Source organism: Pan paniscus, chromosome 4 (genome assembly GCF_029289425.2).
Source record: "Pan paniscus chromosome 4, NHGRI_mPanPan1-v2.0_pri, whole genome shotgun sequence".
NCBI lineage: Eukaryota > Metazoa > Chordata > Mammalia > Primates > Hominidae > Pan > Pan paniscus.
In genome coordinates, this window is record NC_073253.2 from 132,266,990 (window position 1) to 132,292,952 (window position 25,963).

General features: G+C 41.1%; 1 protein-coding gene across 1 annotated transcript in view; it reads right to left on the reverse strand.

Annotated features, from left to right (window-relative positions):
* Positions 1–661: 661 nt before the first annotated feature.
* The window catches only part of SPOCK1 (SPARC (osteonectin), cwcv and kazal like domains proteoglycan 1), a 518,075-nt gene continuing 492,773 nt past the window's right edge, over positions 662–25,963 (reverse strand). The window contains exons 7-11 of the mRNA XM_034960555.2: positions 17,962–18,078; positions 13,904–14,125; positions 10,511–10,573; positions 4,706–4,843; positions 662–4,218 (exon numbers count right to left, since the gene is read on the reverse strand). Coding sequence (XP_034816446.1) covers positions 4,028–4,218; positions 4,706–4,843; positions 10,511–10,573; positions 13,904–14,125; positions 17,962–18,078 — 731 coding nt within the window. The 3' untranslated portion in view covers positions 662–4,027. The remainder of the gene's footprint in view (positions 4,219–4,705; positions 4,844–10,510; positions 10,574–13,903; positions 14,126–17,961; positions 18,079–25,963) is intronic.

Genomic DNA, 25,963 nt, shown 5'->3' on the forward strand with positions numbered 1-25,963 from the left:
CAGGATGATTCAAGTGCATTACACTTATTGTGCACTTCATTTCTATTGTTATTACATTGTAATATATAATGAAATCATTATATAACTCACCATATTGTAGAATCAGTGGAAGCCCTGAGCTTGTTTTCCTGCAACTAGATAGTCCCATCTGGGGGTGATGGAAGACAGTGACACATCATCAGGCATTAGATTCTCATAAGGAGCATGCAACCTATATATCTAGCATGTGCAGTTCACAATAGGGTTCTCACTCCTATGAGAATCTAATGCCACTGCTGATCTGACAGGAGGTAGAGCTCAGACGGTAATGCAAGTGATGGAGAGTGGCTGTAAATACAGATGAAGCTTCACTCACTCACCCACTGCTCACCTCCTGCTATGCAGCCAGGTTCCTAAGAGGCCACAGACCGGTATTGGTCTGTGGCCCAGGGTTTGGGGACCCCTGTTCTAGACTGAGCAGGCACAGGGCATGCATGTTCCAGGGGTGCTGCAGGTGCCAGGCCAGACCACCGGCAGGCAGACCTCCCCACCACAATCAGAAGTCCTGACAGAGCCTTATTGGCTATCCCCTTTGTCTGCTCATACTATTCTGTAGTGATTGTGTGCGGGACATGGCCTGCTGAATGTACATTCCACCCAATGAAATACAAACGCTCAGATATTGCAGACAAAGTAAAATTTATTGAGACAGACAGAAATGCACCTACTCAGGACTACAGTTAAGCATTTACTATTAACCAAAGAGTTGTGTTCACATTCCAGATAAGTCTACGTGGAAAAGCATTCAGAATTTACTAGGTTTTTGCTACATCACTATTTCATCTACAATAGGGACAACAAACTGACACTCAGGATTTGATGGGCTCTCATTACAATGCTATACATTTAACAGGAACAAACATCAGTGACTTTGAGAAAAAGTTATAAAAAGACCAAAACCACCCACTATAGAACGGGCTCTTGGATGTTACTGTACAGCGTGGTCAAGGTAACAAGAAGAAAAAAATGTGAGTGGCATCCTGGGATGACCAGGGGGACAGACCTGGACAGACACGTTGTCATTTGCTGCTGTGGGTAAGAAAATGGGCGTAACGGAGGAGAAACAGATACAAAATCTCCAACTCAGTATTAAGGTATTCTCATGCCTAGAATATTGGTAGAAACAAGAATACATTTATATGGCAAATAACTAACCATGGTGGAACAAAATTCTGGGATTTAAGTTGGATACCAAGGAAATTGTACTAAAAGAGCTGTTCATGGAATAAGAATAAAACTGTTCATTAAGAACTTTTCAAAAGTGAATTAGTGAGGATTCAGCTTAATACCTGTATCAAATGAGGAAGTGGTTTATTACAATATTTTTATAATCAGTATTTTATGTGTACTTGGTCACTATACAAGTGACTTCTTGTCACTGGTACAAGTGGACTTTTTGGAGGACTATTTCCAAGAAGAAGAAAGCAAACATTCTACTTCTAAGGATAAGGTAACTCATTATAATCTTTAGTACTCATGGAAAGTATTAAAGATCTTTAAAAAAAAATCGAATGCTGTCATGTCAAAGTGAGGCATGAAAAGTATTATTAATGTGGCTCCATCGATTTGGGGATTCCAATCTGAGGAGGGCTTTTTATTTAATATTTTAATGAATCAAAATATCTTCTTAGAATGTCTCTGAAAATGGCATCTCATTACCTTACTGGGAACTGTCTATTGAGCACTCTTCTCCATCATTAAGTTAATGCTAAGGATCTTTAAGTGTCATCTTAATTTGATACTTGTCATAAGATAATTAGGCAAATTAAAATCAGTGGTTCACCCTGTTCCTAGAAGTTTTTCTAAGTGAAATCAATTTTTCAATTTTAATTTGTTCTCTTGTACATTTTCCTAAGCTCAAAGGAGATAGTAACAATGGTTTTCTTTGATGATCTAAAGTGAGATTTTACAATGTCGTGATTTTTAATATACTTCATAGTAATTTTATTGCAATTAAGCACCTGTTTTCTAAATTATCTCAGTTTTCTTCAAGAGAGAAAAAAAATATTGAAACAAAGGTGATGGAGTTGAGATCCCAAAACAGAGTTTGCCTATGGTCTGTCTTCCTATGGGGAAAGTAAGTACAAAACCTCAGGGTTATTTACGAAGCCAAAGGACTTTGCTATATCAAGTAGTTCATTTCTTATCTAAGACCAACTATAGGTATGATGCCACTGTATTCAGCCAATGCTGACTGGATTGGAACATGCTAATTTAAGGTGAGTTGGTACATCTAAATGGTCAATTTGGGATGGGGGATTGGTCAGCTGCCACTATGATCATGTTTTGGCTGAACATATTTCTTGCTTGAGTTTATGTGGCTTTTGTGTGGACAGGCTGAAGTTCATGGGGAAGGCAAGAGATAGATATGTGGGCCAGAGAGGCTTGTTTGGGTGGCTGATTCTGATTAGGACACCCTGGTAGATGAAAACCAGCGGCGGACAGGAGCTTATAGACTGGTACTGAAGGAAATGGGGGAACTTCAGAGACTACTGTTTGGTACTTGTATCTGGGCCAGCTTGATAGGGAGAGAAATCCTAAGGAATGTAGAGATGATGACCCTACCAAATTTGGAACTAGACTCCAATGAGTTTAGTTAAAACAAACACTATGGTGAAGAACTTTCTTCATTAGTATCTTGTCACTTGGGGGAGTGAGAGGGGGACAGAATTTGCTCTTAAAAACCCAGGGTTTGCTTCCATGTGTTATTATGATGTTCTTTGTAGGCCTCCATTTGGGATTGAGTGGTTAAAAAAAAAATCTGTACAGCTTTTGTGCCCTTATCATGATTTGTCAGTAGAAAGGGAGTAAAAGCAAAACATTGAGTTCAGAATTAGAAATTTTCTTCTTTTAAGGAACACCATGGTACTCTCTTCTCAGAGAACAGGAGATATGTGTGCATGCCTTAGAAAAAGCCCTTGAGTAGGTAAGGAAGGAAGAAACCTATGGCAGACAGGATTGCTGCAGCCAAGGGGGCTTCAAGCAGAAATGAAAGAGATGGCTTGTGAAGCTGCCCGTGTCGTGTGGGAGTCGCATGGCTTCTGCGAGAAAAGTGATTTAGGCAGACGGAGGTTTTTTTCTCAATCAGAGGCTTTCAGTAACTCTGCTGATGCACAGAGAAGAGACTTCCTCAGCCTGCAGGCTACAAGAGCCAACTGTTAGTGCAAAAAAGGACTTTAATACAAATTTCTTATTCCAGAAATTTTGTTCCAGGTCTGGACAAGCTGAGAAATTTATCATTGTTTTTCAAGTGAGTTTTTAAGATACCCAAACACTTTTTCTGAGAGGTATGGGTGTGTGTGCAAGGCACACACATACAGTCTTTCTGTACATGCATGCATATTTATGCATGTACAGGGAAGTATCCAGACACCAATTTTTAATAAAATGAATTCCCCAAAGGGAGTCTTGACTGAATTAAGGCTGTTGTTTATAGGACGCCAGATATAATGATGTGAAAAAAACTAATTTTTAATAATAATCACCGGCAGTAATGGGGGCAGGGGGAAAAGGTACAGTGTGGTGTATTTTTTGTTTTTTTCTTTTTCACAACATCTACAGGACACAAGAGAAGCACTTAGACACTGTAAGGCTGGGAACCATGCTGTAATAACCACCAGTGTGGGTAATCAAAAAGGGTCTTTGACATTTAAGAGGGTGGGGGCTCCCTGCACTGTCAGAATTCCACGTAAATCACATGCTTGTTGGAAAAATCTCACAGAAAGGAAGGAGGCTCTAATTAAGCCAACCACTTCCCTATCCAAAAAATAAACAACAACAAAAAAAAACACAACACCCTTTCTCCCATACAAACATATGCAAAATCAGAATCCTCTGGGAACAAGCAGTTGTCTTCCAAACCTTAGGTCGGGTATAGAGAGCAACAATGGAGAAGAGACCTTGGTGCCTTGGAGTCTTAGATACAAATGCAGGAATAGGAAGTGACTTGCAATTTTGTGCAAAACTTGTGTCCCCTTTCTTGTGGGCACTACCATATGTACCCGACCTCATCCTCTTTGTCATCATCCTCGTCCTCATCATCCTCTGTCACGGCTCGGGTGTGCACCCTCAGCTTCCCCTCTTTGTCCTTTGGTCCCAGCTCCCGTTCATATTCTAGGTCATCCAGCAGGACCACGGACCCACCACTGCCAAAATCCCCTGAGGTTTCCTGCTCCTCTTCTGAAAGATTAAAAAAAGCATTGAGGTTAGTTTCCACTTATACCTCATGACCCATGTCAGGGGTTCCTTTGCCTGAATTGTAGGGTAAAACCAAGCAGTTTACTTTCTGAAAACAGAAACATCCCTGCCCCACTGAGGTGAGTCTTCAGGGCATACATTACAAACTTTGTTCTCGTAAGAGCCCTAGAATTCTTGAAATGCTCCTACCTTCCCAGGAGGTTTACAACCCTAAATGAGAAGTGAAGGCAGCCTAAGTCACTCTTTGTCTGCAGCAGTTCTGTCTCTCTTCTCTGGTCATAGTGAGTTCCTGCCACTTGCCAAGCTAGCTACATGGGAGCTCATGTGATTTCAGGGTTACTATGCCTCTATTATAAACTTAATGTATACTGGAGTTACCTCTCAACATTCTTCTGCAGAGATCCTTATGCAGTGAGGACCCACAGGCCACCCAGGTCATTGTGGGGCTCATGCAGGAGGCCTTACTCACCACAGCTCACAGCACCCTGTTTCCTGGAGCCAGCCAACTCATTCCCATATTTGTCCACACACCAGCACTGCCCTGTGCTGCCGTGGCACTGTGTGGCTTTGTAATAGCCCTCCTCATTACACCGAGGTATGAAGACCCCTGGGGGAACAAAAGGTGCAACTTTAATCAGAGACATGCAGAGATACTCGGGGTTAATGCCTGTCAACACAGGGAAGAGGGCTTACATGTCAGAATATCTGCTGCAGGGTCAGCAGCAGAGGATGGGGATGGTTGGCTATTAGTCAAAATTACAGGGCCCTTAACCTTTAGAGGCCCAAACGCAATGAGCTCTAAGGACGTCAGTGTTTAAACGGGAATGATAATAGCTATCATGTATTGAATACTTCTATTTTGGGCACTGACCTAAATCGTGCTTACATATGTATGTGTATATATACATACATTTGCAGAATCTCTTATTCCCACAACCCTAAGAGATACATACCATCATTACCTTTTAATATGAAACTGATGTCTAGGAAAATTAAGTAATCTTCCCAAGGCATCTGCTAGTAAATATCAAGTCCAGCATTACCAATACTTTGCCCAACCACATAAAGTGACTCTGTGAAATTGTTATAAAACTCTATACGCATTAACTACTGCACTTGCTGCTGACTAGTAACAAATGTTCTATGAACAACACCAGTCTGTGGATCATATGGTTCCAAGCTATTCCTTGTCACTGTCTTCTAGCCTCTAAGAAAGAGGTAATTAATAATAGCTAAGTGCTTTACTTGCATTATTTCATCAAGCCATGCCAATATCACCATAAGGTGTTGCTATTACTATCTCCCTGTTTGCAGGCAAAAAAAAAAAAGTGATAAACTGGAGTTAATTTGCCCAATGTTAAGCAAAATTCCTTCTTTGATTAGTTCTAATTTTTCACTTTAAATCTTGAATGGGTACTACTGTTATTACATTTTTAATGTGAGAAAATCATATGGTTTTTATGCTTTATATACTTTTAACAAGATGGATTACTAGTGGCACAAATTTACAAGTATGTTACTAAGTGATTGATATGGTTTGGCTGTGTCCCCACCCAAATCTCATCTTGAATTGTAGCTCTCATAATTCCCACGTGTTGTGGGAGGGACCCTGTGGGAGGTAATTGAATAGGAGGTAATTGAATCATGGGGGTGAGTTTTTCCCATGCTGTTCTCATGATAGTGAATAAGTCTCACAAGATCTGATAGTTTTGTAAAGGGCAGTTCCTCTGCACACGCTCTCTTGCCTTCCGCCATGATTGTGAGGCCTCCCCAGCCATGTGGAACTGTGAGTCTATTAAACCTCTTTTTCTTTACCCAGTCTCAGGTCTATTTCTTCATAGCAGTGTGAAAATGGACTAATACAGTGATTGAGGCATATGATTTTGTTTTGGTGTTTTCTGCATTGTTTCTTTTGAAGTTCCTAATTCATAAAATGATTCGGATATGCTCTAGAGATTTTTTATAAAATGAGAATCTCTCTTTTGAAGAATTTGCCCATAAAAATATCTTGAGCCTGGTGCCCATTTTGAGGGATGAAAGTAGCATTTTGATTAATTTCCTGGTTTTGATTTACCTGGGTCTTCTGTTATCAAAATTTGGTAACTGATAGTATCCATTTCAACTAGGTTTTCATAATTGTTATAAATTGACTTATAGCAGTGGTTCTCAAAGTGAGGTTCCAGGACAAGCAGCACTGGCACCACATGGAAAACCCTTAGAAATGCAAGTTCTTGGGCCCCACCTGAGACTTAGAGAGTGGGGCTCAGCGGTCTGTTCATTTATTTAACCCTCCAGCTAATTCTGGTATATACTAAAGTTTGAGAACTACAAGTTTACAGTATTCTTCTATAACTGAGCTTATATCCCACTTTTAAATTCATGACACTATTTGAGCCTTTTTACTTCTTCATATTGTCAAAAGTTTGTCTATTTCATTTGTTCAGAAAACTCTCTCTGATATGGTATTTTAATATTTTTACTTCACTGTTGTCTGCTTTCATCTTATTCACTTTGTGTTGTTCCTATAGTTTAAGTTACATCTAGTTAATTTTATTTTGATCTTTTTTTATAAATGCATTTGATGCTATGAAGTTTCACTTAGTTGCTGCCCATGTATTTGGTACACCATGCTTTCATTTTCTTTCATTTCTAGATATTTTGTAGATTTTACTTTCTTCATCTTTGATCAATTTTTATTCATGAAACCAAATGTATGGGGGTTTAGTAATCTCATATTTTACTTCTATTGGTATTGTGTTGTGGCCAGTAAGTTTGATCTGTGATCATTTATTTGAAATTTGTTTTCTTTTGTGGTACAGTCTGTGGCAGATGTTTGAAAGACTACATTCAATGCCTAGATTCAGGAATACATATATAAGCATGAATGCTAACAAATCTTAGTCTACTTGAACTGTAGGTTTCAGTAAGTGGTATGTCAAAGTTTCTGAAGACCAGTGTGGCTATAATTCGCCCTTACAGTTCTAGTCCATTTTAAGTTATGAGTATAGTCATGTGCCACATAATGATGTTTTCGTCAACAATAGACTGTATATGTGACAATGGTTCCATAACATTATAACACCATATTTTCACTATGCCTTTTCTATGTTTAGATATAAAAATAATTCCCATTGTGTTACAATTGCCTGTAGTATTCAGTACGATAAAATGGTGTACAGGTTTATACCTAGGAGCAATAGGCTATGCCATCTAGGTCTGTGTGAGTATACTCTATGATGTTTATACAATGACAAAGTCACCTAATGACACATTTCTCAGAACCTATCCCTGTCATTAAGCAAGGCATGTCTATACAGCAACTGATGGCATAATATGGTAAAAGGGATATTTCAGCAAGATGATTGCATTATAAAAAACAGATTTGCTTTGTCAGATATTAATGTTGTTTAAAAAAGAGTATTTACCCTCATTTAATTTCAACTTTCTGTGGAATTATTTTTGTATAACTCTCCTTTAAAATACTAATCAATAATAATAAATGTGTTTGACCTGTTCACATTTATTGTGATTACAGGTATTGTGATTACAGAAATGCTTACTCTTATTTCTGCCACCATATCTGTTTCCTACTTACTAAGTTTTCTTTATACCTTGTCTTTTTTCCATAGGTTTAAAACATATATTCTAATATTCTTGTGGTTACTCATATTTTCCACAGGGGAACATAGTTTTTCCTAGTAAAATCTACAGTTAATCTATACAGATTTTTTTTTTCCATGAACAAACTAGAAGCTTAACACATTCTTACCACCTTTTTCTCACTTCCCCCAATTGTCTGGAATTTTAATTCCAGGTTGCCATATAACTATTTTTATTGGTCTTAGTTAGCAGAATTGTCATTTCTTTTTCATTATTGCATCTGAATAGTTCTTTCTGGGATCATTTGTTTGGTAGAATAAATCCTTTAGTGATATTTAAGTGAGTCTGGGGTTAGTAAGCTGACTGAATCTTAGATGGTTTCAGAGTACCTCTGTCATCACACTTGAATGATCACTGGGATAAATTTAAAATTGTAGGTTCATAGTTATTTCCCCTCAGCACTTTGAAGATACTGATTCTCATTGTACTGTGGGTAATCTTTATTTATAATAGTTTTTAGTTTTGGTTTTCCTTACAGGGTAGGTGTGTTTCTTGATAGTGTGCATCTTCTATGGAAGAATTCTTCCTCTTTGTGTAACAATTCTTCCTCTTTGTGTAACCTGGGTGGTAACACCATCTACATCAGCCTCCTGAAAACAGAGGTTCCTGCCTTCCACTGTAGCTTTCTATGCCCTAATTTAATTTCTGATTTTGTGAGCGTGCTTACATTTTCAAATTTGCCTTTTAGTTAGTGGAACAATCCCAGAATAAAAGTGTGGCATGGGAGGGACATATTTCTCCTATTTTGAACCAAGACTTCAACCCAGACCCAGATGACTCTAGGGTCTAGTCTAGAACATGCTACTCACCAGGCTATACCAAGATGATCATATTCTCAGAGATTAAATGAGACCATGGAACACCATATCTGTCACTTAGGAAAGGCTGCTGATGCCACAGTTAGAGGCTTAGTGGTATCCACCCTCTCATTAAGGAGTGTACGCCATTGCATGCTATCAGTTTTCAAAGAGCAGTAGATAGAAAAGAAAATGTAGATGCTGTCAGTAGCCCAAAAAGAGATTTGTGAACAGATTCGCAATCAAGGACTGCAGAGAAAGTGAACATGTAGAGAGCTGGCTCCTCCTTGGACCAAAAAAAAAAAGGGGGGCTGAGGCCCTGGGTTGGTAAGAAGCAGGTGCTGCTCTAAATCTACAATGCAATAATTATAGCTGATAATAATTTGTTGATTGTTTTATTTATTTGACTCTGTATACCCCTGACTACATAAAGAATTTGTAAGCAAATGGCATTTTTTCTGAGTCAGCTGGAGTAATCTCCATATGTGGGAAATGTGATAAAGCAAGCTTTAAAACAAAATGGGGTTTATTTTAACAGAAAGGTAGGCATTTCATTCATGTGCACTGGGGTAAATGAGACATCTTATCACAGGTGACCCTTACCAATGAGGCAATGTATGTTTTAATAAACAGCAATGTACTAATTCTACAACTACCTGCGGATCATAGGTACGTCACTCAAAATAATATCCAATATGGAGAAATGAGATCAATAAACACAAGTCTTTGCACTAGAAAAACCTATGGAGGAGGGATCCAGCCACTTTTCCTTCAGACCAGAAATATATATTTATGTCCTTTTACTCAGCAGAAGAATGTAGGCCTAAAGAGTTCAAAATCCTGACAACTTTGGGGAAGTCTACATGCATTTTGAAATAACTCAAAAAATCCTAAGAGAAGAAAATCACCGGAATTCATAGACTGCCTACATTTGACAATCTGCAAGAAAACTTGCCCATTTCCTTCTCTATTCATTTCCTTCAAATGAATAGAGAAACTTCTGAAATGGCAGGCTGCTTGGGGAATGCATCTGCCTCTGAATGCTTCACAGGAATAATTCTGTATTACTGTGTTGCAGCTGACACCTCTTTTTTTAAAAGCAAGGAAAGCAAAGCAGGCTCCTCCTTTCTTCAGCAAACCAGTGAGAATAGCCAGTGTTTCTATGACACTATGACAAATGCCAGGACTTCCTCCACGTGCTGGAGAAAGGCAGGCTTGGAGCTAAAGGGGACACTTTGAGAGGCCTGCAAGTTGTGCGTGTTAGGGGAACACACATTCACTCAACCCACTTGCTTCCGTGGTGTCCAAACAGCCTGCATACTTTCCTGGAGGGATTAGGTGAAGGTAGAAACAGGCTTAAGCACATACATGTCGTTCAACCCTGTCTGATAAATTCTGAAGAGAGTACAGCTCATCTGCCTCCTTCAACAGACAATCCTATCTGGGGAATGGAGGAAATGCTATAATTTTTAGACCTTATAGTTTGAGCACTTGAGAGCACCATTCAATGATCTTACTTAGAAAAAGCCAAGATTTGTTTTAGCCTAAGATAGATCAGGGAGGAGTTAGCAGTGGGGAAGGTGCTGGACTTCGGCCCTGGCTGACCTCTCTTCCTGCTGAAGGAACACACAGCAGTTTTCAACCAGCCAGTCCTGTTTATGTCCAGCTGCCTGGAAGAGCTCTGCCTGGGGTTAAAACAAGGCATTTCTTTCATGAAACACTAGCCCTAATTGAATAACCATTGCCATGCTGATCATTACAAGGGACATGGCTGGCTTAATTAGTTGTTTAAATGAGTGGCAAGAAATTGTACTTACCCAACAGGCTTTTCCCCTTACTCAGCTTCTGAATTCTGTTCATTTCATTCTGGCAAGGGAGACCTAAAAAATAATTTCTGAAAGTCAGCTTCCAGATGGTATGGAGTATAAGCTCTAATGATTGACTTCACTCTTGATGTGAAATGTAGACAATGGCACACCTGGGAGTGGAATTGTTCCATATGCTGTTACTATGCAACAAAACAAATTCGGGCCATTTGTGTTACTAGTTAAAAAACAAACCTCATACCACAATGCACTTAAAATAGTATTTGGGGGCCACTTGCACTGCATAGAAATTTTTCTTTCTAGTACCAACTCAAGCAAATACCAAGTATCTAATAGGTGGTGTAATGGACTTTTTCCTTTCTATCAGGAAGCAAGTAATCAGCCAAGGCTTATTAGTGGGGAAGTGTTCTGAATCCACAGATGAACTAACCAGAGGTGACAAATACTTATATAGCCTAGGTTTTCCTGTAGGAAAGGATGGATAGGAATGGTTACTTCAGACCTCACTACCCCCAGGAAAGTAAAACAGGCTTTGAGGGACAACTATGAAGATACAGAAGAGATCTGGAGAGGCAGTGATGAGACTTTGTATCTAGGCTCTGCCACCTCCTAGCTGAATTCACCTGTCCCAGCCTCTGGGTCCTCAGCGGCAAAATGCATGTCATAGAAAAGAAGTTAGTTTCATTCTAAGCAAAATGAAAAGTGACCTCATTCATTCTTCAGAGTTTTACCATGATTTGCCTTTGCAGACCTTGTGGCTCTGGGAGTTCTGCTATTTGTTCATGGTTCTCCTGTCCTTGGCAGAGGAGTTCTGGTTCTCTGAGTTCTTATCTTTGGCTGATACTGCCTCTTTCTGCAGGCCCCACACTTGCATATAAAGTATCTAAGCAACCATTTACAACTCTTACCCTGTAGACTGCACAATGCTACCTGGTCTTGCTTCTTGTTCCATGAGAGAAACTGCTCGTAAAATACATTTTGTTGACTTCTTGTTTTAAGATGCTTTCAGAGTAAAGGAGAAACAAATTTCATCTGGATTATAAAAGGTAGCATTTCCTGGATGCTGTGCCACAGGAAGGGGTTCTGGCTTTCAGCAACTGCAAGAGTAAGGGCAGTCTATCCAGAGATGTCCCATGTGGCCAGGTGACCAGCTCTGGCACTGTTACCTCCAGGCAAGCATTAACACATAGGCTCTGTGTTGTAAGGAAACCATGCTAAAAAATCACATGTTATAATACAAACTCAAACCTAAAACTATCACTAATCTTAATGCTGAGAATCACTACAAGTATTTACATTACTAAAATTTTTAAATGGCTATTATCTTAACATTGATTTTAGGTACTAACAGATGTAATTAGAAAAATGAGGTATAAAAATTGAAAATGAAGAGAAAAATTATCACTATTTGCAGATGATATGATTGCACACCTGAAAAATCTAAGCAAACCGACCAGAATAACTTATAAACAAAGCAAGATTTTAGTAAGGTGGTTGGGAACAAAATTAATGTTGAAACCACCAGGGAGGGAATATAGTGCAAAAAAACACCTATTTCAGTTACAATGGTAGCAATAATAAATACAAGGGAAGTATAATAATTGTTAGAAAAAAATTTCAAAATTAACACCATGGGTTGATAGATCCTATTCTAAAACAAAATGATTCCGATTTTTATTTGATTAATTTTTCCTGATACTTAAAAATTACCAATAGAAATTGTTTTTAATTGGATAAACTGATGCTAAAGTTCACACAGGGAAAGAAACATACTAACATCCAGGAAAATTCTAGAAAAACAGTAATGGCAGCAAAGGACAGTTCTACCAGGTAGTAAAACATATTGTAAAACAACTGTGATTTAAAAGTCTAAAACTGATTTATTTTATATATATATTTATTACATATATTATATTTATTATATATATTATATATATATTTATTATATATATTATATATTTATTATATATATATTATATATTTATTATATATATTTATTATATATATTATATATATATTTATTTTATATAGCAACTGGATGACCATCTCCAGGGAGGCTGGGAGCCTACTTGACTGTGTAATACACAATCTAGACTGATACAGAATTTAAGTGAACAGCAAAAAAGATAAAGTGAGAAATACCTTTCTAAGCTAAGCTTTATGGCTTCTTAGAAGCCATAAAATATAGAGAAGCTTGGCTATCTTAAAATTTCTCCCTAACAAAAATGCATGAACTGTAATTTGGGAAAAAATATTTACAATACCTATGACCAGAAAAGTTCCAATTTCCTTAAAAAACAAACACACAAGAACCTGACAGAAAAATATACAAAGAACATATAGACATTTCCAGAATGTTTCATATGTACAGATGTTCAACCTAACTCATAAATCAAGAAGCTTGGTAACGCCATAGAGAATAGGTATTCTCATATATCTTTGGTGAAAGTAAAAATTGTTACCACCTCTTTGGAGGTGAGGTCAATTGCTCAAATTTTAAAAGGCACATGCCTTTTGACTAGTAATTTTAAGAACATATCTTGAAATCCCATATACACATACTTACCTTTCACTGAATACCCACGGTTTTTGTTGTGTGTGTATTGTCTATGCATACATAACTTAAATACTTTCATATTAGCAGCCATCCTCCTTTCCTGGCGGTGGGATATACCAGCTATGCCTGTAGTTGTATGTTCTCCCAATGTGGGCCTGTCTCTTCTGGTCCCATTAACTGTGACTGCCATACTCAGGTGTACCCCCCAGACAGAGGGAGGTAAAGTCAGGGCACCTGCCACTGGCTTCCTGTCCCTACTCTGAATCCCCCAGCAGGCCAACCTGTCTGACTTTGGGTTATATGAAATATCCTGGTATCTTTTCTTCTATTCCCCAAATCTTGCCTCTTTTTTTCATTAGCTGGAGTTTATTTATAACCAAAATATTCTTGTCTAGGACACTTAGTATAAATCTGAACTTATCCTAGAGAAACTGACAAGTGACTTTCTCAATGAGAATGATTTTCATTGTCTCTTACATTTTTAAGGTATTTTTTACATTGAGAGCTCACAATGACCTTTGGATTATGTCATGAAGGTTTCTATACCCATTGTATAGATGAAAAAACAGATAGTTGAGAGACTTCCCCAAAGGGAGGAACAGACAGAAGTAACTGACTATTTGATTTATACTCTTGGTTTTTCTAGTATACCACATTAAAAGCAAAAATAAACTGGAAGAAATGAGACTTTGGGCCTGGCATTAAATGGAATGAATTATGTATTCTCTGGCTGTGGCTCTCTGCCCACTTCATAATCATACGCAGTTCTCCTCTGCTCCAGCAAGGCTGCCCTGGGCTAGGGACCCCAACCCTCCATCCCACCTTACCTCCAGGCTTCTGGAAGCAGTAGCACCACTCATTGTTAGAAAGCTTGCCATCCTTGAAGGAGTCACACGAGTTGAAAAGAGGCTTGATACAGGGCTCGTACTTATCCAGGTAGATGGCATTGATCTCTGAAGGGTCAAGCAGGAGGTCATAGTTCATGTCCAACTTGTTGAACATCCAGCCCAGGGAGTCCTTGCAGATGGGCAGGATGCTAGTGTCAAACCCTGCCAAACAAAAGGCATATCTCAGCTGCCACCAAGCCTGATGCTTTCCGCCCTGCTCACTCCCCAGCTTTCTGCCCCAAGAAGATGCCAAGGCCCACCTGACTCCCTTCCTGAGGCTGTTTCCTTCCCAGCATACAGATTTAGTGGTTCTCTAGAATATTTTGTGTTTTTTTTGTTTTGTTTTTAAGTGAAATGGTTTAAAAGTCATCATTTGAGGAAAATATGTTCTAAAGGGGAAAAAATCCCCAATTTTAACATATCTGTGATATAAATATGTGTTTTCATTTGCTTAAAATGGGGTATGCCTGAAAGAAATAATAGAAACATGGTGAGTGAGAGGTATAGCTTATGGTACCAAAAACTATGCTTTCATATTTCAAAAAATACTGAAAAACCAAAACAAAATATTTTTAAAAGGATAGCAGTGAAATGAAAAACATAGCATAATCCAGAAGCACCGCTTGCATCCCAGAGGACCTTTAAATCCAAGCAGTCTGAACGTTAATGGCAAAACAAGCCAGGTGCCTGCCTCTGTTCCCCACTCTTCTCTTCTGCAATCCCCTAAGGAGATCCATGAGATGGAATCCAAATCAACTCAGACAATAATTTCTTTCTTATTTCCCTGGGGGAGAAGAAGTCGTTTTCTTAAAGAATTATTTGTTTCTACATTGGAAAGTGTATGCACTAAAATAATAACACTTAGCTCAACACTCGGGATATTGAGTCTACTGTAGACATGTCCCAGATTTAAAACTCATCTTTTTTCAGAATCAAAGGTCCCGTGCAATCTCAGGTTATTCCATAAACTGGATTTCTAGGGCTAGTTGTATTTTTCTGGAATACCCCAATGATAAAAGTGAACGTTTGTTGCTATATAGAAAGCATGCTTCTAAGCACTTTGTACTTAATTTTCTCACTGAATCCTTGTAACAGTCCTATGAAATGGTGCTATATCATTTCCACTGTACAGATGAAAAAATAAGGCTCAAGGTCATACAATTGTAGAATGGAGATTCAGACCCCAGCAAGCTTAATCCAGAATCTACATATTCTCAATGACTCCTCTGCTAGCCTTCTGCCTGACTTGATCTTCCTGTCCTGAGGCCATCCAGTTGGCCTAGAGTGTCATGTTTAGGGATGGGCAGTGCAAGGGGGGCCTGATGGCGTCAGTTGCCCATCATTAAGCATTAATGACAGCCTGGTCATTAAGTTTCTATGTGAATCACTAGGAACCCTTTCTTAGTGAAATGTAGAATACAGCAAAATGTACCCACTCTTTTTTTTTTTTTTTTTTGAGACGGAGTCTCACCCTGTTGCCCAAGCTGGAGTGCAGTGGCACCATCTCGGCTCACTGCAAGCTCTGCCTCCCAGGTTCGCGCCATTCTCCTGCCTAGCCTCCCAAGTGGCTGGGACTACAGGTGCCCGCCACCATGCCCAGCTAATTTTTTTGTATTTTTAGTAGAGACAGGGTTTCACCGTGTTAGCCAGGATGGTCTCGATCTCCTGACCTCGTGATCCACCTGTCTTGGCCTCCCAAAGTGCTGGGATTACAGGCTTGAGCCACCGCCCTCGGCCCTGTACCCACTCTTTAAAGCAGCATCTTTGCAGAAAAGTCTTCACTGTCTAGAAGCCAGTAAAATAAGTACAGCATCTCCTCCTCTGAGCTCTCTTATAACCCTATGCTTCCCCTCATTGTCCATGCTTGTTAATCAAACTATAGGCTCCCTGAGGGAAAAGACTGTCTTGTCCCCTTCAGCAGCCTCAGGCATGACAGGCATATAGTGCTCAATTAAAAAAAAAAAAATGTTGGGAGGCATTTTCTAGCTATTGTAAACTCTATTGCTTTAAAACATAAAATCTTTCCATTTTTAAATTTATTCAATATCTTAGAACACATTTTAAAATACCCACCCCCCTCTTTTTTTTTTCCAGAAGAGAGGCTACGGGACATAACGTGGCCCCTTCTTTGATCGAATGTCATGATTGTCAATAGTCTTTGATGATGCTGTCCTCAGGGGCTGCTGAATGAGAGGAGATAATTTACTTTGGCACTACACAGCTCTACACTTTTGTAAACAATATTTTACATACATCAATTTTATAGGATATCGATATTTTAATACATAAGGCAAGAGGAATTTACTGCTGACTGGTCGGCAAAAAGAAGTGCCAATCTGGTTGGGCAGTAGTCAAAAAGTCAAGCGCAGCCCACCCTACCACTACTAGAAAAGGAGTGCCTGCATCTTGACATCTGTGGTTGCCTGTCATGCAGGAGAAAGGAGAGCAGCCCTTCTAGTTGGTCCCAAGAGTGCAGGGACCAAGCAGGGTTCCAGGGCTTCCCCTTCAGAACTCCTAGACTCAAATGCCGCTCACTCCTCTGGCCTTCTGGGCTAACCAACATCATGCTTTAACATTCCCTTCACTCCAGTTGCTTCAGGATATCAAACCTAAAAGCCTCTTAGGGGACTCAATTTGCTTTTGGGCAAAGGCAGGTCTTCTGGAGAAATCTCCAGAGACTGGAGGCTGCAAGCAGCTGTTCTCCTCACATCAATCTGCTCTTTGTTGAAAGGTTGTTCAGAAAACCCAAGGGTCAGGCTGCTCCTAGAGGATCCAGGGGAAAAAAATCTTATTTTGCTTTTCCAACAGACCCAACCACCAAGAACCACTTTGGAGACACTTAAATGCTATTTTTTTCTTAAGGTAAAAGATCCCAACTACTAAAATAATTGTCCCCTGGATTGATGTTCTCTACTGATATCTCTAGAAGGCTATGAGCAGCCAAAAATAACTAAAAATTAAGAAGATCATTTTTGTTTTGGCTGAAAACCAGATGCTAGTCAAACTCGGGATCTCAACAGTTGCTACTCTAACTAACTTCTTACCTACTGCATTCAATCCAGGAGCATTACTTTCAGAAATTCCAAACAAGCAGGGGATCAGGTGAAATGCTGTTTTAAATGATGTGTTTTTATATTTTGACCAAATAATATCAGAATGGCTACATAGAGAAGGCTGTGGCCAAACTACATATATCAAATAATTGTGTTTAGTAATCTATTCTGTGCTCATTGGCCACAGTGTGGAGAAGCCTATCCCTAACTGCCTTTGAATTAAAGGCATCAAAGAGACTCCATTGATGTGCAAATGTGAGGACCCACTCTGAGTGTTCTCTGCAGCTTATGACAAAACTGAGTATGGTCTCTGCCAACTCAGCACCTGATGCTGGCGGGAGGCTCCTTGAGCAATCTGCATGTTATGGATGGGGAGAGGGGACACCTGTCTGGGAGTTTCTGTGGAAGACAATATGCAGTCTGACTATTGTACAAAAAGACATAGCACCAAAGATGTTTGCTACAGTGTTACTTCTATTAGCCTAACATTGGCAACAACCTCAATGTCCCAAAATAAAGATCAAATTAAGTAAACTGTTATCTCCATAAACTGGGATTCTGTGTAGCTATCAAAAAGCAGAATACTATTCACAACATGAAAAGATAGTCACATTTCTACATGGTAAAAGATCATAAAACAGTCTGGAAAGTATGATCCAAACTTTGTAATTATACACACACACGCTGTTTCATATATGACACCAGAAAAAACCTTAAAGTATGTACCACAGCATGCTTACGGTCATTAAAATGGTGAGATCATATATTTTTTTCAAAATGCCTATACTAAACATTTTTTAATCCAACTTATTTTTGAGATTGGGACATATTTAAAGTCAAAGTATATATTTAATGTAGTGGGTGTTTTTCACCCCCAAATGATATTGCTAACCCTAAATCAATGTCTAATAAATTGAGGAAATGTGATATTTAAAATGGTCTTACTGCCTTGGGCTGTGTTGGAGCTGGTGGGCTTGATGACTCTGTTCGCATCCTCGTGGAGAGCTCCAAACCAATCCTTCAGCCGGGAGGCAAGGTTCCGCAACTCCTTGTCTGTGCAGGCTAGAGAAAAGCAAACAGAACAGACAATGGGGCTGGGGGCTTTCTGCCTTCTGTGTGCAGGGCTACTGGCAAAGCCATGTTCAAAGCAAACCTTTCTATCCAACCACGATATAACTGTTACCTCACGTGGAAAACACCCCAAAGATGCTGTTAGTACAAACAAAGAGTGGGACAAAAAGAGAGCCTAGACCCCCAGGGCAAGCAGCCTTTGTTCAGAACTTGAATTTGGATGGCCTCTGTGCTGTGAAAGCAAGCTGCGGTGGTCTCACCGTTGTGTAGCATCCTCAGAAGACAGACAATCACAGATCACTTTTGCTAACCGCATAAAGCTTGCTCTTGCAGTTTTGCCAGAGGAGATTACATTTTCCACTAAACTCATGCCAAGAGATTAACACCCAGGCACAGCTAATGCTCTTAGAAAGAGGCTGCCTAGGACGCCAAAAGATCCTATTAATAGCAGACTCCTAATTTTGTCTTAGCCCAGGGTTTGGATTTGGGGATTGGGCCTATTTTGCTAGCCTTCCAGTGGTCTCATTATTGACTTTCCACTGTAAACAGATGGATGCCTTCTCCATGAAACAGTCCTTTCAGCCCATCTATAACTATTTAGTCATTTCTTAGGGTAAGACAGAATCACTGGGGCAGACAGATACTCCTGAGAACAAGAAAATCCAGACAGATGGATGGGTGGGCAGGTGAGTAGGTAGGTGCAAGCTATTTGAAGGTCTTGTAGAGTGCTAAAACTTGAGGAAAGAAATCCCAAAGGAATAAAAATGGTGCAGAGAAGGGAGTTGACTTTCCCGAGCCCCTCCCTCTTCCCTCAGGGCATACGCTAATTCTTGGTACTGAGAAAACCTGCAAAGGGTCCAAGCAGTAGGCTGCTACCAAGACCTAGAGAACCCAGCAATGCATTTGGGGTCTTTAGTATCTGGAGAGACAGAAATTAAAGATCTGAGGAGTCAAAATTCCAATAAGTAAAATGGGGCAAAGAACAGAGCCCCACATCTGTAACTTCTCCCATATTCTAAAGCTACAGGAGCACACTGCTAAGGAGTTAAGCAGAAATGCTGTTACAAGGCACAGCCAAGTTCTGAATATCTCATGGTGCTGAAGAGACACAGATTAGGGCTCAGAACCTACCAGTGCAGAGGGAGCCTGGGGGAATCCCTGGGGTCTTCACTGGAAGCCATAGGGACGGTGATGAAAAAGGAGTAGACACAGCCTCACCAAAACTCCAAGCTAGCCTTCAACCAATGCAGGACCTGATTGAATTAAGGTGATCAGCCCCCATCGGCCTGCCTTGCAAAAGACTAGGTGAAACTTCTCCAGAAGAAAATACCATGCAGATCCTCTCCTCATTTTTATCATCCACATGTGCTTATCAGGCAAGCCCATTTCTCACCCTAAGGCTTGATGGAGAACCGAGCTTCCCAGAGCTCAGGCAGAAAAGGTCTTTCCCCACCCTCCATATTAGAGCAGAGGTGACCAGGCCCTGACTGGGTCTCTGCAACCTGGGGACTCTCATTCACGATGCTGCCTTCTGTCCAGGTAGGATCCAGACTCTACACTCTGCAAAGCATGGAATGAATGTGTGTCCAGTGTTTATACCCCAGTTTTTAATGACCTTAAAACACTGCCTTGCTTTTAATAACCAGGGTTTGGCTGTATTTTAAAACACCAGCCAGGAAACAACACAGAAATGTCTCGACAGGGAGCAAAGAATAACTTCTCAGGAGTCGCGCTGGCTGGAATGAATCCCAGCTTTGCCACTCACTGGCTGGGTGACCTGAGACAAGTCAGCCTCCAGCACCTCGGCTTCCTTATCTGTAAAACTTCGGATAATATGGTTATATAACTATAAATCAGACAATGTATATAAAGTTCTTAGCAAAGTACATGATATATGGTAATTACTTAGTATGTGCCACCTATGATTTTGATTATTATTACTATTGCTATTTTTAAACTGAAGATTTATAGGTAACATTAGGGCTAGCATCACAGCATTCAGAAAGCCAACAACAAATCCACCTGCACACAACTGGCTTTAGCCACATAAAATAGTTGCTTGTGTTATCTAGTAAGCTGCAATTAGCCATATATGGCTATTTACATTAATTAAAATTTAGGCCAGGTGCGGTGGCTCACGCCTGTAATCCCAGCACTTTGAGAGGCAGTGGATCACCTGAGGTCAGAAGGTTGACACCAGCCTGGCCAACATGGTGAAAACCTGTCTCTGCTCAAAATACAAAATTAGCCAGTCATGGTGGTGCATGCCTGTGATCCCAACTACTTGGAAGGCTGACGCAGGAGAATCGCTTGAACCCGGGAGGCGGAGGTTGCGGTGAGCTGAAATTGTGCCAGTACACTCCAGCCTGGGCAAAAAGAGCAGAAACTCAGTCTCAAAAATCAAAATTTAAAAAATCTAATAGTTCCTCAGTTGCACCACTGCATTCAACAGCCCCACACAGCTAGTGACTTCCACACTGGACAGCACAGACGCAGAATCTTCCCACCACAGCAGGGTGTCGTGCTGGGCGGCACTGAATCAGGTTAGCGATCATTTTGGGCTAACTTTCTGGAGCATCATCATGATATTCTGCCATCCAAGTTTGTTCCCGTACTTCTCCCCTTCAACTGTTTAAGATGAGCTGAGAAAGAAGATAAGCCCCCACAAGCCAGGAACCAGCATCTCTTGCTAAGCCATGCTCCCAAATAGCAGGGAAGGTAGTTGTTTAGTTGTTATGAAGGTGGAGAATCCTGGCTTAGCCCAGGTGCCAAGGCAGATCCGCAGGAGCAGGCCCTCCCGACACACTTATTGGATCCAACTCAGAACCTCAGGGCCCTAGGTTTTCACTTTTCTGACACTGCCCTGCTCTAAGCAGGAGAGAATGTGGCCTGTTTTTCTGAGGGAAATAGGTTGTGCACTCCGTAGTCAATTTCACATTTGAAAATGGGAAACTAATAGCCTCTATTTTTTCTCTATTGCCATGCGCACCATCTATTCTAAATGTTCTCTGAACAGAGAAAATTGCCAAGTCAACATGCAGAGGAAATCTCATGCTTCAAGATGAATTAGTCAGTCGTGTTTAACTAAACCCTGACAGATGTGCAGGTAATCTGTATCCTTACAAGACTGCTGGATTTTCCACAGGCTCCCCAAAGTACACAAGTCTTGGATGTCTGATGGGATCAGGCACTGAAATCCTGAAAGAATGAATCTCTCACTCAGGGACAAGTCCACTAGCAGGGAGCCACTGGTGTGGGTCGAGAGAGATCAGAAACCCGAAATGGAAAGAGGAGGCTCTCAGTTACTGGGCCCTGTTCACTCACAAGGTCTTCAACCGAATGGTCTGTATGAGAAGAAAGTCAGGCACAGGTTGCCTGGAGCTTGATACATCCCAAAGAAGGAAATAATCAAAGGCAACAGCCTGCAGAGGGCTATTTCTTCAAATTTGGTATTCTAGCCACAACACACAGGCTGGTGATGGGAGAAAAGTGCCTGCCTTTTAAGGTGCTCATCATCGCCCCCAATAAAGGTGTGAACAGGGGACTGAAGCTTTCAGAAGTGGGGACCCAGAGGATACATCCCACACACTTAGTACATTCCTAGGGAAAAGTAATGTTCATGGGGTGAAAAATATAGTCATATATCCCCCTACTATTCTGGTGCCATTCTGGCATTCTACCCTGTGGCAATCCCGGCAATTTCTGGAGAGGGGTCCTGGCGAGAGGAGGGCACTTGGGCTACCAGCATCAGACTCTTCAGAGGAAAAGACAGTGCTTTCTTGGGAGAGGATTTGGATTAATCACGAAGACCAAGACCTGCTTTCTTGTGCTCTCCTCACCCTCCTGGATGGACACGTGCCAGCTAGCCCTCTAATTCTCCCATTTTCAATTACATTCCCTCCCGCCCTCCATCCTGGTTTCAGCTTGCTTTTCATTGCTCTTGTGCTCCCAGTTTTCTTCTCAGCATCCTACTGAGAGGTGAAGCCAGCTAGACTTCCTGGGTCGAGTGGGGACTCAGAGAACTTTTCTGTCTTACAAGAGGATTATAAAATGCACCAATCAGTGCTCTGTAGCTAGCAAGGGGATTGTAAAATGTACCAATCAGTGCTCTGTAAAAATGTACCAATCAGCACTCTGTAGCTAGCAAGAGGACTGTAAAATGCACCAATTGGCAGGATCCTAAAAGTAGCCAATCACAGGGAGGATTGAAAAAAGGACACTCTGATAGGACAGAAATGGAACATGGGAGGGGACAAATAAAGGAATAAAAGCTGGCCACCCCAGCCAGCAGCGGCAACCCTCTCGGTTCCCCTTCCACACTGTGGAAACTTTGTTCTTTTGCTCTTAACAATAAACCTTGCTACCTCTTACTCTTTGGGTCTGTGCCATCTTTAAGAGCAGTAACACTCACTGCAAAAGTCCACGGCTTCATTCTTGAAGTCAGTGAGACCATGAGCCCACTGGAAAGAACCAACTCTAGACACACTACTTCTCAATGATGTTTCCCCATTTACCCTACTGTTTCTACAGGTTATGACGTATCATTTTTACACAATCTCCATCGCTCCAATGGGCTGGTGTGTGAGCCACGTCTCTGGGATCCACTCCCCAGCCTCATATCTGCTTCTTCCCATAGTCAGAAAATGGTACCAGCAGATACTCATATATTCTCAGGGCAAACACTTGGGAATTGTCCTGGTTCACAGTGAAAAAGTTCACTGCTTCTTATCTCCACTGCCTCTATTCTAGTCTCCAATGCCACCACTACCTCCCACCAAGACAACTGGAACAGGCTCCTAATTGGTCTCCCATCTTGCCCCCTCCCTCCCCTGCCATGTTCCCTTCTCCATCCAGCAGCCAAAGTGATATTTCCAAAACGGACATTTGATCAAGTCACTCTCCTGTTTGAGACACTTCAGAGGCTCCCAGTTATTCTGTAGGTTAAGTCTAAACTCCATAATGTGAGCTAAATGGCCTGCAGGACACACTCACTGAAAAACCAAATCTCTCTTCTGTATCTGCTCCTCCTCAACCTTCATGCTCTGGCCTTACTGCCCCTCCGACATGCTCTTCTATTGGGAAACAAACACCTCTTCCCACTGCCTTGCTAATGCCAATTCCTCCATCAGATCTTGGCTTTAAAGTGACATTTTCTTAGAGGACTTCCCTAATCCTCAAACTTGAGATTTCTCTTTTCTATGCTCCCAATGCCTTGTTTCTCTGATAGCATTCATAACACCCATCTCGTTCAGTGCCCATTTCTCCCCTAGATCATAGCAACATAAAACATGCCCTGACTCTGCCCAGCACTGGGGACCCAGCATCTAACCCAGTCAGTTCCTGGCATGAAGAAAGTTCTCAATACACACCTATTGACTGAATAGAATCACCCTTTTACTGCCTTTTGTAAACTTCAATTTTTCCATCTGCAAAATGGTGTAATAAAGCTTAGCTCATAGCATCACTACATGGAATAAGATGAGACAATATTAGTAAAACATAGTTCACAGCTACTGGCATATAGCAGGAACTCAATAAATTTATGTTCCCCTTCTCATACATATCCCAACTGTCTGCATAATATGTTAGAGTTGTATTATTGTGTGTTTTTTAAGCCTGAGGAGATGCTTGTGATATAAAGAATAACATCTCTCCTTATTTTATACATGGGTCAGTAGAAGTCCAAGAAATACAGGTTGCAATATCTGTCTGCTGTGGATAAGTTCCAGGATTGGGAGATTGGTCTGACTTCCCCACACCCGTATTCTTAGCACTTGCTCTAAGGTACTATGTAGTAGTTGTTCAAAAATATATTTATCACTAAGTATATTTTAAATGAATGAACAATAGATCACAGACTCCCAATGTCAAACAGCTATTAAGTGGAAGAGACAGGATTTGAATCAGGCTGTCATCTTGCTGGGCCATCCCCACGTGCAGGACTTACTTCCTGGATATATTGGTCTTGTGGGCAGCCAATACTAACCTAACAATTAATATACTTGGTCCATACTCTGGGTTGAAAAAAATCAAAATATCAGGCCTTGCCTTGTGTAGGAAACTCTGCCAATGATGCAGGTGAGGTAGCTAGCTGAGCAATATAGGATGGAGGGAGAGCAAGTAGGCTCTCGCCTTTGTTAGCTTTGGTGTGAGAACAATGGTCTTTTGGAAGAACTGCGAACAGCCTGCTGCCTGTGTCCCATGTGTGGCCACTGGGGCTTCATTAGAGAAAGGTATAGTGCCATTGCACATTACTCCAAAATGTGGAAAAAGACAGCTCTCTCCCCCAGGAAAGCACAGCACTCAGGCAGAGAAGGGCCCAGGTAATTTGGTGCTCTCCCAGTGGACTTTTCCTGTCTGTTTGGAAAATATGAACAAAATGCAAAGAGCAAGTGTAAATAAGGCACGTTCAGTCTCCATGGAAAGTACATAGCCCTGGGAAGAAAACGTGATCGCTCTCCACCTGGCCACCTTTGCCCCCTCCACCCAAGGCATGGAGCTTTATAGGGCTTTAAGCTAGACTGGATTTGAATGCAGACAGTGTTCAAACATAGCTTGGAGTGCAGCATGAGGAACGCAGCTGATGGGAGGGAGAAGGAGGCATTGTTGTCAATACTGTAGGACAGAGAAGCTGCTCCAGGGTTACCGCAACCTTGGTGGGGTTGTAAGGGGGAAGGGGAGCTCTAAGTTATTAGTATTTGCTTATGTGGCAGTTAGACTCCCCAGGCAGTAGTCTTTGGAGGAAAGAAGGGTTGCTTCTTACCTAGATGAGTGTCAGTAGTCTGGCTCTGCCTGTACCCCTGGACCCCATTGTCCCCTTCTCCCTGGCCCCTGTGTCCTCCCTCAGACAAAACCAGGGGCTAGTGAAGAGCTGGTGAGGAAGTTTCAAAACAGGTAATGGTTTTGAAAGTGGAGAGGTAGGAGCTAGGAAATCCAAGCGTCTTTGAAAAATGCTCCCAAAGGCTATAACCAGTGTTCCACGCTGGTCTCAGCTCATTGATGACTTCAAGGGCTGAATGACAGTCTGAAAAGCCCTTTCTGAGGATTTGACAAAAAAGGGGAAGACAAGGAAACAATCAGTGGGATAAAAAACATTTGGGAGATGAGATAAAAAATGGAAAGGGAGACAGAGGATAGAAATCCTTTATTCAAAGCTATAGTGTTACTATCTAATAGAGTAAGAAGTGGCGAGCAAGTGTGAGTGAGCGTGTCTCTGTTAGAAATCCTAACTGAAGCCACATTTGAACACCCAATTGGGGATGTCCGAAAATGGCAAATCTGACACACAGGCATCACAGGATAGCTGTAAACCTCTGTTGGGGAACCAATTACTGGTATATTCTTGTAATGCATGAAATCTTTCAGCTAAAGAACCAAAGGATAAAAATAACCCTACCCTACTCTCCCCTTCTGTCACAGGACCAGCCCCCCTCTCTCAGGCCAACCTCACCAATGCGATCTCAGGGCTCTAGCAGAAGCAAATATGAAAACAATCAGAATTTAGTTTAAACTTTAGTGCCTCCGAAGGTGATTAAGGAGTTGGGCGAGACTCAAGTTCTCTTTGGGAGCAGGCTGGGAGGCCTCTCAGAAATGGAGACCTGATGCTGATTCTTTCAAACTAATCTCCTTCAGCCCTCCTAGGTGCTGTTGTGAATAATTACTTAATCAGAGCAGCCCTGGATCAATGTGCTCAGAGTGTTTGCAATTAGTAGCTCCTGTAGAAGGTCCAGCTGAGCCTTCCTTAGAGCAGTGATGAGTTGAGATGAAATAACACTTTCCAGAGTCTGGGTTCAAGCAAACACAAGGGTGCCTTCCTGAACTGCCTTGCCTGGGTTGGGTCTCTTCCCTCCATCATGGCATTCTCAGGCTGCTGGAA